Below are 19,560 nucleotides of genomic sequence, written 5' to 3' on the forward strand. Positions count from 1 at the left end.
TTGGTATTGTGATAGCTATTCTGTAAGGCCAGAACATCTCGTATGAAGCAGTCAGAACCAAGTAACTCATATCATGGGCTAAAGGAATGGAGAGTCCCTCACTAGACAAGCATGTTCAAAAAAAACAAAAGACGACGGAAAGATGGTTAGCAAATATTTGGTAAAAGCTATTAGCCACAAACATATATGCTTCACTATCTAATGCAAAATGTAGTGCAAGGTTATTAATCCCTTGAGAAGATGGATCCAAAAGTAAACAGTCAATGTGCTTTAATTTACAAGACAAACACTCCCCCACCCACCCCCCCCCCCAAAATTTTCTCCACTGATAACAAGCTCCCTGAGGGAATACATTTTTTTTTTTTTTCCCCTTGAAAAAAAATATCAATAATTTAAAAACATAATCTGAAAAGATCCAACAATCAATAGTTGCCCTATTTTGAGCCATAACACATTTCTGGTCAACATTTCTTTGGAAAACGTGGGGTAGACCAACCAGTCACTGGTCCTGTAAGAAGGACCCCAATCTCCCTTCTTTTAAGTAGTATTCTGGAGATGACAGTAACCATTCTTTTAAAACAGTAATGAACACATTTGCATCCAATACACTTCAAAGTTATAGGAAAATTCTACCTGTAGGACTTCATCTACCAACATTTAAACAGTCCATTATAGATTCTGTCACAAAAATACAGAATCAAAGTAAGGAGGTGGAAATTCAGTTGTAAGGCTAAACAGTTGAGAAGTCATCTTTATGTTATGCAAGTCAAGGGACAAATGAAAGAATCTACAGACACACAAAAACATTTTTATGTTAATGAGAATGCCAAGTGCTTAAACCATTCTTAAGTAATTTATTTTTTTACTGATGATTTACAAGGCCTTGATTATTAGACAAAATAGCATATTTTAACTAAACTCAAAAAATACAAACCAATAGAGCATCGAAGGAAATGCTATATGGTTCCATAGAGTATGTCACATCTAGTGCACGCACTGTTTCATTTTTCTCATCTGAACCCATTTGGTAATTATTGAATTTTTGCAAAGGAATATTTTGGTCTAGCCAACACATAGCATACAGTTTCAGACCACTGAATTAGGTTCTAATTCTGGCATTAGTCTACACTCTAAACCACTGCAGCAGATCTTTCAAAGTGTTTAGTGTAATCAGAACTGATCTAGACTTTTTTGAGCAGTTAGCAACAAACAGGAGTTACAGACTGCAAACAGTTCAGTATGGTACATTAACAGAAGCTATAAGTTTTAGTATGCTTATTGCCAATTTCTCCCGAATTTTAACAAGCAGAACTTCTTTGCAGATACATTATTGCTGAGGGTAATAAGGCTGTTGAGGAAAAGGGTATCCAGGTTGTTGAGGTGCTGGATATGGTGCTTGTCCAGGGTTTTGATACACAGGTGAGGGTGCATACGGTAGATTATACTGACCATACATGTATGGATGATAGCCCATTGGCATTGGCATCTGGCAATACCTGTGAAGGGACAGGGGAAAGGCATGCTTTAGTTGTAAAACACTGATGATGTTAATTTGCAAGTAACTCATTAACAGACACAAAAAGACATGCAATCACCGCAAATACTTTCCTTTAATTTTCCTTTTTGTGCAGCAGAAATTGTGGTAACTTTCAAGGATCAAACGTGAAAAAATTTATAAGGCATGGAACAGAAATGCAAACAGAAGGTGGAGTAAAGGCAACTTGCTAGAGCTAAAACTGATCAAATAGTTTTTCTTATGTATATTTGTATATGTATATGTGTATTCTCTTATGTATAATATCATTGTACATATTTTAACATTTGCTGAGAACTACTACTGAAGGAGAGCGCAGCTGTCTTCAATTCCTCATGATGACTCCAGAAAGATGGAAAAAAGCATCAGAAGAAAGCACACAACTCAACTGGAATTTTTTTTTCTGTTTTTTTCATCATGTTTAGCAGTATACCAAGATTTGAAAAATCAGATATGCCAACACTTTAAAGATAAACACCACCAACTGATTATGCAAGGGGTGGCAATAGTCTACAAACCACAATTAAGGAGCTGCAGTCCTAGCTCTCTCCTCCTTTAAAAAAGCCAAACTTCAAAAACCTAAAATGAACCCTCTCACAAACAGTACCAGCAAATGATTCCAACAAGAATTATATTATTAGAACTAAAAAAAAAAAAATAAAAAAAATCACCTTGTCTCAAACACTAAACCCATCTTCAATTATAACAATAACTGGTTTTAAAATGTCACATGCAACAAACAAGTGCTTTTAGCTAACAAGATAGCAAAGAACAGCTTAAATACTCCCACAGCTTACCCTGGGTAACCTGGATAAGTTGGATAAGGAGGTCCCTGTGCCTGTGATGGTGCAGTGCTTGCTGCAGGTGCACTGGCTCCTGGAGTGGGTTCAGGAGCAGCAGCAGGAGCAGGAGCTGCAGCTGCTCCAGAAGGTGCTGATGCAGAAGGGGAACTGCTTGCTGCAGAAATCACTGGTGGTGGTGGCCGTGCTGGTGGCTGTGGTTTAGTTCCCTAAAAAGAGGCAGTGAATTAAGCTGGAGCTTCTTTCTGGAAGTCTTGGAATCAAAAGCTGTGGTTATAGGATTAGTTGATATTTATTTTCACTTTTAAACCGGACATTCTATATTTAGTCTATGCAGATAATAATGTGAATCATCTAAAAAGCAGTAAGCTTTCCATTTCAAATGCATAAATTATGAACACCAATAGTAGATAATACACCACTCTGCAAAGCCTTTAGACTTTGCCCTTTATTGCACTTCAATGCATTTCCAAATATACCAGTATATTAAGCAGTGAAATATACAAATCACAGATCAGTTTGGAGTTTCAACATATGGACCTTCTATTTTCAACCCACTAATTCCGTAGCATATATTTACCACCATGGTTCTTGGTGCTGGAGTAGGAGTTGATGATGCAGCAGGCTTAGTTCCTCCAGCTGATGTGGTCTGGTATGTAGGCAGAGGAATAGAGGGAGCACTGGGTTCCCTAGCAATGCTTTGCTGCAAATCTCTGTTAAAAACAAACAAGCAGACAGACAGCTCAGTTTAAGAATTGTTTGTTACACACTTCAACAAGCTAAGCTAAAAAGATGCAACAGACTAAATCTAGTATTTAAAGCATGATCACTGAGCTAGCTCAAACTAAATTTGGAGTCCAAATTACTGCCACAGAAACAATCATCTAGCCAACCCTCTGATTAACTGTTAAATTTAATTTCTAATGATGTCTTCATATTCCAACTCAATACTGGGTATAGATCACTGAATTAGCCAAAAGCTTTGGAATCAGAAATTATAGTCAGAACATTGAGCAACTTGGAAGCTTTCCTGAGAACCTAAGGAAACCTCAAGGCTATGGAAAAGGATAAAAGTAACTTTCAGTAATTTTGACGTGTAAAGAGATGCTCAAATACAGAAGAAAAGCAATGCCATATTACTTGTAGGTTATCCTAAATTAAATATTGCATGCCAATACCATACTTTTAACAGAACTGTTAAAAGAAAAAAAAAAAAGAAGAAAAAAAGAGAAGAGTCTGCTAGATGGTCTGCAATATCATTTATATCTGGGTAAGCATAATTATCAAAAACCCCTGGAAAAAATCTGAATGGTTCAGCTCATGAGCTTTCAAGTTCTGTTATCTCCAGTGTTGGAATTACTCTTGGTAAGATACTTTGGTAAGATACAAGGTGGCTTTGGTGCCATGTTGTACTACAAACTGCCATTAAACAACATAATTTTACAGTCAGCTTGTCATAAAAACTCCAAGGAAGCAGTTCTAAGTTACTTATTCAGAGGAACATAGTGCATCTCTCACTGCAAAGATTCAATATGTGAGATTGGGCAGATTCTTCAGAGGGATTTTAGGAAGCATTTAAAACTTCAGATAATTCTTCATAAAAATGATTGGTGAGCAATATAGAACAGCTAGAACTTGATATCTGTCATTCTGAAACAGAAGACAGAGACGACTGACAAATGTATACAGTCTAGTTAGCAACAAACTACAGGCTCCAATTATATAGCATGCGAAAGTGAGCTCCAAAGGAAGAGAACAAAACTGGCAACTTTTGCAGAAACTTGGTAGAAAAAAAGAAGACTAAAACAAAAACTCCATGAAAACTGTCCTCGCAATAACCTCTGCAGTAAACAGGAATGATGGAGAAAAAGCTGGAAATAGTCTTGATACTGTGTTACATATGCATATGTATATCTCAAACTATTTCTTGCAGATAGTGGAGTAACTATTCAACACTGTATTATACTGAAACTAACAAAACCAAAACTTATCATGGTCTTAGAAGATTACATTAGGGATGGAAGTAACAATTTTCTTCTTAAAATCATGCTGCTAAGACCAATGGCTTACAGTACCAGAGTGAAGTATATTTTGATCACAAAGTGACCAAACGCTTTAAATGTGAAGCTTAAAACACTATTTAAACTGATCCTCCAGTGGGCAATCATTACAGGGGCTGGGGAAGGTATCTCTAGTTCTAAATGAGAAACAATCTAAACAAAGTGAAGATGCAGCCCACAGTCAGTGTTTTTATTGTAGTTGGGGAGGACACGGAAGAAGGGGCAAAACACAGATTTTATTCACTCAAACTGTGGGTTGGGTGCACTGAGAAATGCATTTTGTAGGCGTATACCACAAATAACCCAAATCTGATCATTGCCCCTAACCTTGACAGGGTTTCACGTCAGCGAACAGTTAACACGAGGCAGCAGTAAAAGACAGCATGGCAAGATTCACCTGAATGTTATATCAACACTAAACCTACAGCTTTAACACTGAACATTAACATATTAGAGATGTGAGATATTCAGACCGAAGCCTTGGTTAGGCAGCCTACAGCCTCCAAACTGCATGAATGTAGGAAGTGGAAGAGAGATTGTATACAGTTACTAAGAATTAATTTACAAGCACAATGCCCAACAGAAAAATAACAGTTCTACAAATGATGAAGTTAGGAAAAGAAAAATTTGAGGGCTGAGCATCCCATTCACAGCATGGTATGTGCACAGAACAACCGCAATTTCACCAACTAAAACTGTTGTAACCACCAACCCTTTTTATAAAAGGCTATGTAATTTGCTAAAGAATACCGATTAAAAGGCATGCCTTTTCAGTTATGCTTTCCTCTTAAGAGGAGAGCCTAAAAATCACAGCTGAAGCATACTATACTAACTAGCCTGATCACACATGGGGGACAACAACAACATCAGAGACTTTCCTTCACATGAAGGACAAAATCTGCTTCTCTGCCCAGCAGTGTAGGCAACCGACATATCTAAACAATGATAAAATATGAGAACAAAATCAGACTACAGAGCAGAGGTGGAATACCAATGTTTTTCCCATCACCACATTGGGCACATGGAAGGCAATCGTATGCTGAAGCATTTATCTAATTTCTCAAACCAAAATGACAGCAGGAGCAAGGTACAAAAATCAAAAGTTCCTCAAAAGAAAGAATAAAATAAAATGATTAACAAAAGCATGCCAAAAAGAACTGAGAGTGAAATCACGATAAGGTGAAACAGATTCACGCTGCACTGTATATAGGAACAGCCGGGCAGACTTCAAAGTACATTTTTCCATTTATTTCTCATATCAACTTTCCTAGTGTTTCAGGGGAAGAGAGTGTGGAGTTAACATTAAGGCAAAGACGCCTTTCTCATTTCGTCAAGTAACATAATAAGTACGTCCCCAAAGATTCATTTCTGATAAATATCTGTTCCTACAATGCTTAAACAAAGTATCGAAATCTTACTTGAGCAGTTCATCTCTTTCAGTCTTGCGAGCAAAGACAATGTCACTGCATTTGTTTTGGAATTTCAGCAGGATTTCTGTCAGCTCATTGTAAAACTAGTGAAGGAAAAAAAAAACACCCAAACATTTTCAACCAATATTTTCAGACTCCATGCTAGCATATTTCTACATACTGATCCAGTTACAGTCATCATATTATTATGGTGCCCAGAATCTGCCATTCCAGTAAAGTTTTCTAAGTGTCTTTTATTCTGCTTTTCAAAAACAAGTAATAGTCAGCTGTTGTCCATCCCTTTAAGATCATACAATTTTATTGCTGTTTATATATATATACACATGTGTGTGTGTGTATAAATATAAAAATAGTTTAAGACAACTAGAAAATCTATTAAAACAACAGAACTAGACCACTTCTCATGATTAACTATTTCTTTTTTACAGGATTTTTTTTTCCTTTTTTTAATTTTACTGCCTTCAGTTAGTTCCATGCATTTCATTTGTACAGACATTTCAGAGTTTTATCTTTTTTCCTCTAGTAGGCTATCAATAAACCAGAAAAAAGTACTTAATATAGAAGCAGTAAGACACCTTCCAGAAGCCCAGATCAAAAAAGGCAAGATAAATAAAGCCCTCCTCATCTCTCCTCATATGCAGTAGCACTATATAAACCACAAATTTGATAAAGTTATTAATACCATGAGAGAACAGATGAAAGAATTCCTCAGATAAAATGGATCATGTGGGTACTTCAGCATCAGTTACTCAGCTGTAATTAACACCTTTTCCTATTTTAATATAAAGCAATGCTCACAAAAGCTTCCTTTTCAGTTAGGAACAAAGAAGCCTTTCACAGCTGTCAAAACAATCAAAATTTGAGCAACTCACTGTCCTCACTTCAGTAGTAAAAGCCTCAAAAATGTACCTCTCATCTAGCATGCCTGGGAAGTTTGTGATTTTTTTATTCATGTCTCATTGTGTAAATAGTAACGATAAAAAATTCTTCCAATCCCTTAAGTGTTACCATACCTTTGTGCCTTCTTTTAAGTTGGCTACAAGCTCCACAAAATTGTCATTTGCTACAGCCAAGTTCTTCAAAACTTCTTCTCTTAAATTAGATTCATTGTTTGATTGTTTCATCTTTGAAAAATCCTGATGTGCATTCTTAAAAGGAGGGAATAAAATAAGCAATGAAAATAATGCAAGCTAGTTCCATGTAAGATTCTGCACCTTCTGGTTTTTTTCCTCTTACTCATTGTTTCTACCCTCTCTTCCCAATACCTACCCTTTCCTCACCTTCCATTCACACACTGTACTTGCCGATACTTGCGGTCTGCCAAGGACAGTGGCTATTTCAGAACTATACATGTATTAACTCACTGGCAGTAGGTATCAGTGAATTATCTATTCTGTTGTGGGCTGCCTTCACCTAATTCTCAAGTTCATAGTGCAGACTCTCTTTCAGAAGCTATACCAATTAGGCTCTTTCCTGTACTACCCCCCATTGATATTCATAAAATCATACTGAAAGTTAGTATTTTTAAGAGGAGCTATCTCAAATTTTGTTGACATTGCCAAGCTATTAAAAGGACAGGGAAGTGGAAAACTTACAGGGGTCACCTACATCTCATTTATTTTAGGAAAAGAAATGGACAAGCAAACTTAAAAAGACTACTTCTGCTGCCAGGAGCAGCCAAACTTGAACTCCAGGACACTGAAACATCAAATTAAGATGTCTGAATGAAGATTAAGATCATCCATCAAGATTGTAGAAGTATATTATGTTAAAAGATATGTGAATAAAAAAATCCTCGATAAACATGGGCCATATGGTCATTTAGAAACTTTTTTTTTTCCCTTTGGAAAAGTCTCTTATTCTTGCAATCCAAGTTGCAGTCAGAAGTTGCAAGTAATCTTGTGTACAAACAGGACCCATCATTAGTCAAGCCACTATTGTCGCTTGTCCAAGCACTAAGACTTCCTTTTTCCCAGATGTTTCAGCCAACTGTCTCTAGTGTAACTGACAAATTAAGGCTGAATTTATAAACAAGCTTTGGGAAATGCTCGTTAATTTTTACTTTGATGAGTTTCACACATGCTGGAAGTCAAGCACATCGGAAATAGCAATTAGGAATAAACCAATACATACTTCAGAGACCCAAAATGTCTTCTAGTAGACTGTACAGACAGGTGTCCTGTTATCCCAGGAAGAAGTATTAAGATGGGGTGAGAGGGAAAAAGCAAAACAAAACCAAAAACTTCTTAATGTACCAGTTAACCTTCTTTAAAGGGCAAAGCCATGTGCAGAACTGGACCAAGAAAAGGTCCAAGAGAATTTACACTGGAGCTCTGGGAGACTGCTAAAAATTCACATTTCTTTCCAGTGAACACAAAACACACCTCTATTTTTCAGTCATCAGAGGAGTAAAGGAGTACCAACTGGCCTATGACAGAGGAACAAGCAAAACAGAGTAGAAAGCAAAGTGATATTTCTAAAGCACTGGAGAGGTAGAAGAATCATTACTTCTTAGTTTAAGAGGACGGCAGGCATACAAGGTGTTGTACCTGAATGTTTTTGAGAAGTTCTTCCTGCTTTTTTAGGGACTCCTGTACTTTCTGTGTGTAACTCCCATAAATTCTGTCCAACTCAGACACAGAGATAGCTTCCTCATTTATAGCACCATCCTGTGCGAGCGCAGTCAGGAATTTGCTTGTCATGTCAAAATTTACAGATTTCATGTCATTTTCCAGTTGTTCTCTCTCCTTCTTAATTTCATCCAGGTTGGCCAGCAAAGTTCTTAAGACATTAACAACCTAGGCAATACAAATTGTCAGAAGTGAGCATGTTTAGAGGAATTATTGCAGAAGTATACTCTATTACTTTGTTTCGACCTTGCACTCCTCACTGATGCTGGCAACACTACTGCATGAGTATTTGTTTATAAGGTGTTTAAGATGACAAACTAGGACAAAATGCAATGAAACAAAGGTCTTGCAGCATCTCAAGCTATATGCTCCTCTAAAGAATTGCTTCCACTAATAACACTGAATTACTACAAGTATTTTTAATTTTTTTTTTTTTTAACTGGTCAGATACCTTCCAATAGGATGGTCTAAAAATGGCAGTCAACAACACCAACTTCAAATCACTCTTATGAGAAAAATAATCATATTGCTGCAGATGAGCCATGACTTTTTTGGAAAGCAAGTTGGTGTCATTACCTAATATTTTAAAATACTGGGCCATGTCTTTTACATCGCCTAATTACCCCAAGAACCTGAGCACTTCACCCCACCACCCTAAATAACAAAAATATTCATCAGTGATTGCTCCTTTTATAATAGTCAGTCTCGCTGTCCATGGCGATTGAACTTGCTCACACTAAGTGTAACAAAATACACTCAAGCAGATTTTAAACAAAAAGACAACTTCTTTTCCAAATGTTAGTTACCTCCTGCATCAATTGTGACAGAAACAAGAGCAGCTAAGGATCAGCTTCCACACCAATTCATATAAGTTTACTTTGTTAGACGGGTAACACTTCTGTTCAAAACAGAGACATGTTCCATGCTTTACCTCACTTCCTTGTAACGTTTTTGCTGGGTTGGCAGAAGGAATGGCTGCGTTGAGTTCTGCCTCTGGCTTACACAGCAGTGCAATCGTATCCCGGTGAGACTGATAGCGCTCTTTAACCTGGCCGTCTGCTTGCACAGCTTTATTCAAAATATTATGGTAATTGGCTCCCTCTGGTGGTGGGAGGGAAAAAAAGGATGTTTATATGATTTCAAAACTTGTTTTAGCCAAGTCTTGCACCAGAGCATTCTTCAGGCTTTTCAGCAGGTCTTCATACATTTTTATGAGCCTGCACATTATAAAGTTATTAAGACTTATAAATAAAACTTAAGCTTCTAAGTTACGTGTTGAATAGTGCATAAACTAGACACCTATATTAATTCTCCAGAGGAACATACAAAAGTATACAAATGAACACTGGTTTGAGCTATTCCCCAGATTTAAATCCCTGTAACTTTGCCAAAACTAAGGCAATGGTATCAGTCCCTTGTTAGCTTCAAAAAAAAAAAAAACCAAACCACCAACCCACACATATTCAGCACACAGAAAACATGCTATAGTGATGGCCCTAAGTAGTTTGACTAACTGCTGGGGGAAAAACCAAACCAAACCACCAAATCAAAGACAAAAGAACACTGTGATGGAAAATACAGAAAAAGATGTTAATATACAAAGAAAAATACACTAAAGTATTTAAGAGGTAATTGCAACCAGATTCTTAGGAAGGCAGCCATTTTTCATCACAGGTGCTTTCTGAAACTTTAGCATGCACGTGCACTCCAGGGGTGCGAAAGCAGCAGTAAATTCCCTGCTATCCTATCATCTCTCAACTACAAATAATGGTGCAATTTGCAGCAAGGATATTTTGCATAACCTCACGTAAACTGAAATTTGTATCTTTAAAGATAGTATCAGAGCACTTAAAAATAATTTACATTATGAGAATGGACATTCTTAGAGCATCCCCAGAATCCAAAGCATGAAACATGAACATTACCTGCCCTTAAAGGCTTATAGAGTTCATTGGATGGCGTTCTCTGCCAGCGTTCTTTGAATTTTGTTCGCAGGTCATTGTCTGTAGTTTCTTCTTCATCTAATAATCTTAGTGACTACAAGAGTAAAATGTTATATGTATTATAAGCCGTTCCAAACATGAAATAGCTACAAAATATACAGATAGTGTAGAAAATAAGAATAATGTCTATACATTCTTTATAAATTTAGTTCAGCAAATAAAAAACAGGCACGAAAGGCATAAATCATCCAAATTTCTTAAGAATGCTTTCTGCCCCACCCTAACAATTTTAAAACCAAAATACTTGTAATGGAACATCCACATGCAACAGCACAGTTTTTGTACGGACTAAATGTTTAAATGGCATATTTTTAAAGTGCTATTAAAGTTACAAGCATTTTGGATAATCATGCACTTTTTCTATTGCCGTTTAAAAAGTTCAGTGGCGGTGTCTTTTAAATGTGTTTTAGTGTTAGCAGATGCTGAGCTTACTTCATCTAAAATTTCTTTGTTCCTTTGTAGCAGTTCAGGCAGATCTTTGATCAGCTGATCAACAGTCTGAATTCCTCCCTGTTCAATCACAGACTTAGATTTGTTCAAAATAGACTGAGGAACAGTATCACCAGACACATCTTCGATAGCAGCAGGAAGATTGAGGGAAGCCAACACACTGAAAAAGTCAACATCTTAAATGGAAACTTGTTTATAGTATTAAATGGTTTTATCCTGTAAGTAACACCACTATCCAAATAAACAATCACACCATCAGTTATAATGGAAACAGAGTATAAAGTAGTCCTGGATAGAAAATTTCAAACTGAAAATTCTAAACTAATTCCTAGTGTATAACTCACGAAAAGTAAGTTTCAAAGCTCTTAAAAGCTAAACAAATCTTAGTCTTCTAGCACTCAAAAGATATGGCAAGCATTTTCAGTAGTAACTATCTACCAGATAAAGAACCAACTGCCTTGAGTTACATACCTATCTTTCAGCCCAATAGATTTTTTTAGTATTATTATTATTTAAACAACAACATTTTGGGGGAAAAATATCATGTTTTGAGTCACTGGTACAATCAAGTTGACCAGTGGAATGTGAAAATCCTTACAGATTAATGAAACTGGAACTTTTTCTGAGCAAGTGTCAAGACGCCTAAAAAAATGAGGAAAGATTGGAGAAAATTAAATACTATTTGATCTTGTATAAGTTTTCAGTCTTAAGATCTGCAGACAAGTAGTTCTAAGTACTCCTGCTATGGCTTAAGTTTGCCAGCCTACCATACAGTAATAAAAAACTGCCGTAGTCTGGATGTCTGCAGGCTGCAAGGCAACCAGTGTTTATAGGCTGTTCCATAACTCCTCTTGATAAATTTAACGAGAAGCCATACTTACCCATTTGCCAGATTTGTGGCTTCTCTCATCTGGGCTATTAACCTGTTTACTAGATCTGCCTTTCTCTGGTTACAAACACTCACAGACTGCTGAACTTGCAATGGAACCATCTTCTCAAAGAGGTCTGCGATTAAAGTAGTATTAGGTTACTCAAGTTGCACTGTGAAGGTAAAAGGACACAAACATCTTCGCATCTCTTTCCTACAGGTTGTAAAACAGAGACTGATCTAAACAGTTTAAGATACTCTCCCCCACCTCCCAAGGTGTCTTTAAAAAAAAAAAAGCTATTTCTACAGGACTTTACATTAGATTTCAGTTTTTAAGACTGAAATTGATTTAGAAATAATTTAAAGGCATTATATTGAAAAAAAACTGTAGGGTTAGGAATCAGATTTTCCTTACGTCTTCATTTCTAGCTCCACTTTTTTAAAGAAGAAAGAAGAGGGAAAGAGAGGGAAGAGAGGATCATTTTTCAGAACTCCTCTGTACAGCCAACAAACTGAAATTTTGCAACAACTAGGTTAGTTAGGATTGTACAATTTGACACTTTTCCCTTATATCAGTGTTCCTTCTGAAATTAAAACGGTTGGTTTAATATAGAAAATACAGTTGCTGAGAATATCTTTAAAAGAAGGGCAAACTGCAGATAATGATTTTCAACCTGTACTTCATTCTTCCAGTACTTTTTATCACCAAGTAGTAGAAAAAACTGCAAAAGGACACTGATGTACACAATACAATTCAAAAGTAAACAGTTACTTTTTCGTGGTACAAATAAACTTCGGTGGCCCTGTGTTTCACAAGGTAACAATTAAATTGTACACTCCGCACACTTTGCTTACCAGTGAATTTCTGACTGAGGGGAACAACAACTGGAGTAGATTTCACAAGACTGGCTTTTCCAATGGACTCCAAGTCTTTCAGGTCAGGAACCCGGTCATGGTAAATGAAGTCATTGTCTTTTTTGGCAGCTGTAAGTGCACGGTTGATTTTGTCAGCCAGGTCTTTAACATTTATATATTCATCATAACGAGATGCCACTGTTTTCACCAAGTCTGCTGCATGCTAAAAAAAAAAAAGATACAGTTAAAATTAAAACAATAACTTTTCTTTCTCCCTTTCAGATATACTTAGGAAAACAGATGAGTTTCCCAGTTAGCCAAGTAACTACTACCAACAGGTACAATGAATATTATTATTTGCTTAAGAAAATATTCTCCCCTCTTATGTATCAAAAAGGAAAAAGGAGATTTTACTCATTGAAACAGTTCACTGGGGGGGGGGAGGGAAAAACACCAAACTAACCAAGTTACTATCTCACAATAGTTTCACTATGATTCCCCAAAATCCAAAAGAAGTGAACATGAGTTAGAGGCAATAATGCTTCTAATATCCATTCACAAAAGAAAATAGTCACCATGTAATTTTCATATTGTTTCATGAAACCTACAGCTTGCTTTTGCAGGTACTGCAAATTGTTTCTCAAACCTTGCTCACATTCATGAAGGAAGAGGCCAGAGTCCTGCTTTTCACATCTGCCACTAACACCCATCTAAACTTGAGCTCAGAAGCTAGAGAAATTATGGAATCCTACCGCAAATTAAAATAAAATACAAGGTCTGCTGTCTCTTCATTTCTGTCTGGTCAGCCTAGATGCAACCCTGAGGTATCTGGTTTTCCAGATAAATTGGATAAATCCAATTTATTGCAGGAGAGATGCAAGACAAAACATTGTCCTTTGATTGTATCTGTTCAATCCTGATCACATTTGTGTTGTGAGTGTGTAAAAACAAAACACTAAGAAGCCATGTTGTCAGTGAACACTTACATAAACTCACAAGTCAAAAACTCAGACTTCTTGGGATAATGAAGTGGAACCTGAGCTATGTTAGAAGTGAAGTATACTTGAAATTTGCTGAGATCTTTTGCCACCTTCCTTTGTGCCTTAAATCACAGAAGAGTAGCCTTGGTTGGATACAATACTAGTCTAACTAGCATTTACCAGAAACAGAAAATGATGAAAGAAACAGGGGTGTGCATATATACTTTAATTTGAAAGAATTTATATTAAACTTCCTGCACCAATTTAATCCATCTTTGTTCTAGCCTTCAAAAAGGGAAATAAAGAGAGAATATTACTTTATAGCAACTGCATTTTTCAATAACTCATCAAAAAGGATACTAAATCTCTAATTTAGATTAATTTTAATAGTATTTTAATAGTTATGGAAAAAAGAATTTTTCATCTTACTAAATGTATTAAATAAGACGATACAGGATTTTAACTTCTGACTACATGCTGTTCATGAATCAGTGCTAAAATAATTAGTAATGGAGTATTTCCCCTCAGATTTCACAAAACAAAGCCACACCACCACCAAAACTTTAACTACTCAGCATGAAGGGATACTTCCTGTAACACAACATGAAGAAAAATCATGGACATAAGGTAATTTAATATACAAGTTAACAACAATAGCAAATTTGATAATAGCCAGACCTCTCACTAAAAAAAAAATTAAAAAAAAAAAGAGACATTGATATTACTGTCGAGTCCTAGAAAAGGAGGTCTGCTAGGCAGATTTGAAAGTCAAGAATAAGCAACAGATCCACCTTCATCTATCAGCTAGTAATGTAGTCATAATGTAACAACTTGCTATTAGAAGTTCATACAGGCACTTCACTGTCAGGCAAGCATACTAAAAAAGGTTCCAAGGTCCATGCCGTTCCAGGTCAATAAATGCATAATGGTACTTTCAAAATGTCATCATCACAGACTTATGTAAGTCTCTCAACTCTCCTGCATATCAATAGATACTGTACATGGGTCCTACAAAGTCAGTCAAAGCAACATTTTTCCCCACCTCCCCCAAAGACCAAGGGACTTGAAGAAAGTAATAGTTCTTTTCAGCCATTTTTCCCTACCTTACTTAAAACATGAGATGACCTTATGCATTACAACATCTATATCCAAGTCCCTCTAGAAACCAGAAATAGAGACAAAAAACTATAAAGACTAAAAATACAACTGTGTGTGCATTTTTAAAAAATTATTCTGATTTGAATCAGGATTGCAGGAAAGGAGTTTGGTATAGACCAGGCAGAATTTTAATGTTTTGGGTGTTTGGTTTTTTTTGTAACATCACTTAGGAAAATTTATTAACAAATCTGTTATATTAGCTATACTGAGACAAGAAGTCTATGCAAACTTAAAGATACAGACTTAATATGTCAAGCAGTGTCAAACTGCCCAAAAAACATTAAAATACATCTTTATAAAAGCTACAGATATACCTCTCACCTTTGCAGATGCTAATAATTTGATTCATGTGATAAACGTACTCTGTAATTTTTGAATACATTTCATTCTTAGTTATTTGAATTTTAGAACTCTGAGCTAGCTTTTCAGGACTTAAAGTTTTCCCATATTTTTCAGAGAAGAAAAAAATCACTCACCTGCAATCTCCCAATTTCTTCACCAAATTTCTTCTGCTGTTTCGCCAGGATAGACTGATGATATTCTGCATTGGCCTGCATAATGCAGTGCTTTGCAGCCAGAACAGGAAACACCTCCTGGAAATAAAAATACTGACCAGGGGAAAGTCCAACCACATTAACCACCACAGACAACATGGGATGCAGGAAGAAAAAGGAAGAAGAAAAGGAAATTAGAATCACCCAATTAATGGTTAAAACATTAGAGGTAAATGTCAGAGACCACATGACTTTGCGTGGATTGAACCCAGCCTTTCTTTTTTGAATCTGGTATTGCAAAATTCTTAGTGTCCATTATTTGAGATGAACTACAATTTAAATTCAAGCCATGAAGCCACTACATTTACTTCAAAGATTAGAAATGCATGCATATATTAGAAAGGATAGTTGCAAGAACACACCCAAATGCCCCCAAGACAAAGCCAAGACAAAATATTCTTAAAAGACAGGGAAGGAAGAAGACGGGCCCTTTTTTTTTTTTTTTTTTACTTTAACAAAGCAATTACACTTAACACAGCAGCAGGCCTATCAAGAAAATAACTCTCAAATGATGAAAGCAAAGAACAAATAAAAAGGACCAATAACTATTGACATGGAAAACAATTTAAAAGATTTAAGTCATTTTTAGACTTTTATATAAATGCACTTATCTTTGCAGGAGTACCAAGACATGAAGAAAACATAATGCTGCAGCCCACAGTATAGGCATGGTCTTTGATCAAGGATTTGGCCTTACTATTTCTTAAATCAAGTAGCACTGGAAAACCAGAGTGGTGATTTAAAGACCTCAGTTTATAAAGACCTGCTTCTTCACATTTGTGCAAACTTGCTGCCCCACAGAGATTAAAAAAATTAAAAAGACAGTAAATTTGGAAGAAAAACTGTCTGAGAGGCCTTGCAACTGGAGTCTGACACATCAATTCAATCTCTGTTTCACACTCCTAAACATGTAACTGTTCTCAGAGCTGGTGTTAACTCATGGAACCAGCAAACCTTACTATATTCTTGACATATTCTTGATATATTCTTATTATATTATTGACAGATTACTGTGCAACTGGAACAGGGAGCAGATCTATGCTTTAGAAAGGTCCACAACAACAAGAGACAAAGCAATGGCTTTATTCTATCTCATTGCCTCTCAGAAATCCATCATAAACGTAATAGCTAAGTGAGAAATTGGCCCAATCTGTAAAAAGCCACAGAATGCGTGAGAGGAAATACGTGCCTACCTATATAGCCAAGCAAGATATCAATTTAACTTTAAAATTTTTTTTTCTTCTAAAAATACATATATAAGCCACTGACTGGCCTACAAAGGCATTTGTGTAATTTATTGCTTAAAAATAAAAATGCATACTTTAGTGCAGTAGCCCTTACCCATACAATTGCTATCATTATCAAGATTATATTCTGTATTAGAAACCAGAGGAGGGAGAGAACATAACCTGATTTCTCCCCCCACCCCCCAAGGGAATAAAAGTACCTTTACAGCAAATACTTTGGCAATTATTTGACTAAGATTGCGTATTAAATTAGAGGACCAAACATCAACCACTTCCATTTATCACTGGTAAAAACATTTGTAGCACATTTTCTAGTGTATTTTTAGTATATCTAGTGTATTTCACATTTTATTTGTAATAAGAAAGACCACTGCAAGCTTTAATAGTTATTTTAGAGTTTTGAAGCTACTAATGAATGAAAAATAACTGCAAATTAGCAACAAGGGATGCTTCCCAAGGACATTTGCAAAAGTAGCGCTATGGAAGACAATCTCCTACTTAGCTAGATATAAATTTCCAGAGTCCAACAACATCAACAGTAAGTCTTATCCAACTTTTACATTTATAACACTGCACAAAAGGTTTTCTACTATTTTATGATTTGAACAGAATTGATATACTTAATACATTCAAAACCTGCTTATTTTTAAAGTACCTGAAACACAGTTTACATTCAGAGAGAATGAAAAAAGATCCTTCTGCATCTTCCAAAACCAACAGCATTCAAATAAATAGCCAAGACTAAACTGAGATAATTTACAAGTATCAAGATTGTTGTGGGGTGGAGGAAGAAGAGAAGGCAGGCACAAGGACAGAGGACATACACTGACTTCCAGTCATGTTCTTCATTAACAGGTAAGTGAACAGTACCACTGTATTCATGCTGTCAATACGAGAGCAAATTTCACATGAAAACATTGAGACTAGAAGCCCATTAAGCCCCATTAGAAAGTGTTAGTTTGAGAAACAGATTTAGTAAGGCATTAAGAAGAAGGCATCCCTAAATGCTATCATAAACATTTCAAGTACACTTTAAATTATATGCCTTGCAAGTAAACACACTTCATGTAATAGTGTCTTTTTTTTTAAATAAGTAAAATCTTATCTTTTGCCTCCTAGATTCTCCACTGTTTTTCCAAATTACAGGTTCATTTCCCTTAGATGTAGCAATATGTCAGCTATTCTTGATACATTTTAAGTTTATTTTATCCAGTACATTGTAAACAATAAGAGTTATTCACAGTAACAGCAGATCCCAGATTATTTCCATGAGAGTTACTAACCTTGGGCAAAGTATCTTTATATTGACACTGTTTGTAAGCATCACCATAGTAATCTGCAGCTTGGTTAGCTAGTTTAGCTATGATACCATCTTTCATTTTATCTGGGAGGAAGGGGAGAAAAAAAACAAAAAACAAATATGATTATCATCAGTTTTTAAAAGTGAACAGGTAAATTACTTCATCTTCAAACAGTAACAACTGCATTTAAGAGTATAGCTTTACATTACAGCACAAAGGTGGGATCCCACTCTTCTCTCAACATCCAGCAGCAGCTTCCAGATTTTCTACTTTAATCATGATGCTAAAGGTTCAGTCAGTTGTACAAGAAATCTTTTGGCAGCTGCTGGCATTTATGCAGGATTAAGAGTGATGCTTTACCTCAGACCAATGGCAAGCTGCCAACAAAAGCTGCAGTCCTTACTCAACTCTGGCAGCTTGTTCTCAGCCCTTCCCAAGCATTTGTGCAGCCACAATCAAAGCATTTAGCTGAAATTTAGTTAGCAAAAAATAGTTAATTTTCAGCAGGATCTGTTCTCTAACCCAACTCCATGTCAGGACTCTCAAAAATTTGCTAAAGTGCAACAGAAGAGAAAGCACTCGTCCTTTTGTGGCAGTCCACACTACTGTTAGCTTACACAATATAGAAACACCATTCCTAGACATAAATAACCACAGTTCCTCCAAGTGGAATCCACTACTTCGTATCAGAGCTGCATGTGCCCAGTAGCAGTGGTATTCCCTGCCTCACATCCTCACCCCGTTCCTGAAGCCAAAACTATTAAAATAGGAACGTGCTGCATCTATCTTTATCTCCTTTTATAATCACCTCTGGCCTGCACTAGCAACTCAGCCTTCCAAGAGAAGGCAGGCAATCAGTGCAGACTTTGGCCACCCACTCTAAATAGATGCCCTAACAAACAAGTATCCTCTGATTCAAGGTACTTTTATGTACTGCCAGATTGATAAGCATGAGTGGGGGGTATGGGGAGATTAGGAAGTCTGCAGAGTATGCTTAATTGCCAGAATTAAATCAAAAGAATTGACAAGTGATCTGCTCATTCCAGCATACTCACACATCTATCTACAACACTTCAGCCATGTTATATGATGTAATATATTTACCATCTATGAGGCAAATGCATTTAAGGTATGCCAGAAAGATCTTTTCACTGTAGAACAGGATTTAGATGACAAATGGAGAGAAAGAAGCCTATGAGATCTAGCAACTTACTACTTTGCTAAAATGTTTCTGCCCAGTACACTAAATATTTAATAAAAGCAAAACAAATAAAACCTAAATAAACTGTCCTTCTAGCCCCACCTAGTGTGTGGTAGGTGCATCTTCATAGAGCTTGAGCTCTAAGAAAAAAATACTCGCATATTAACTACATTTCCATTAACAAAGGAAATGTTAGAGGAAACTCATTTGTCTGAGACTAGAGCTTTCACCATTAGACTAGAGCTCAGACTAGAGCTTTCACCATTAGAAGCTTTAGTTTTTACTCACGTCTTCAAAATATTGCAGCTACAATGCAAGCCTTGAGATGGAATAGTGAACACATGCAGACTTAAAGACACTTAAAAAAAACATTAAGAAAGGCTCAGAAATCAAAGAACTGATACATAGTTATGCAGTGGAGGTAGATTTGACAGACCAGTTTGATTTTTGCCAAACACTTCCACTTTCTTTCAACTTGTGAATACACTC

At 36.2% G+C, this 19,560-nt stretch overlaps 1 protein-coding gene across 3 annotated transcripts in view; it reads right to left on the bottom strand.

Annotated features, from left to right (window-relative positions):
* Positions 1–1,327: 1,327 nt before the first annotated feature.
* The window catches only part of PDCD6IP (programmed cell death 6 interacting protein), a gene marked incomplete at both ends in the record, with an annotated part of 32,819 nt that continues 14,586 nt past the window's right edge, over positions 1,328–19,560 (bottom strand). The window contains 13 exons of one of the 3 annotated variants that reach the window (XM_082015134.1): positions 1,328–1,496; positions 2,332–2,543; positions 2,915–3,047; positions 5,813–5,907; positions 6,838–6,960; positions 8,362–8,622; positions 9,386–9,555; positions 10,380–10,491; positions 10,890–11,067; positions 11,789–11,912; positions 12,631–12,853; positions 15,245–15,361; positions 17,853–17,953. In XM_082015134.1, the coding sequence (XP_081871260.1) occupies positions 1,328–1,496; positions 2,332–2,543; positions 2,915–3,047; positions 5,813–5,907; positions 6,838–6,960; positions 8,362–8,622; positions 9,386–9,555; positions 10,380–10,491; positions 10,890–11,067; positions 11,789–11,912; positions 12,631–12,853; positions 15,245–15,361; positions 17,853–17,953 (2,018 nt within the window). Of the gene's footprint in view, positions 1,497–2,331; positions 2,544–2,914; positions 3,048–5,812; positions 5,908–6,837; positions 6,973–8,361; positions 8,623–9,385; positions 9,556–10,379; positions 10,492–10,889; positions 11,068–11,788; positions 11,913–12,630; positions 12,854–15,244; positions 15,377–17,852; positions 17,954–19,560 lie in introns of all 3 variants that reach the window. The other 2 variants (XM_082015132.1, XM_082015133.1) reach the window with 2 other exon arrangements.

Source organism: Phaethon aethereus, assembly GCF_964289735.1.
Source record: "Phaethon aethereus genome assembly, chromosome: 2".
Lineage (NCBI taxonomy): Eukaryota > Metazoa > Chordata > Aves > Phaethontiformes > Phaethontidae > Phaethon > Phaethon aethereus.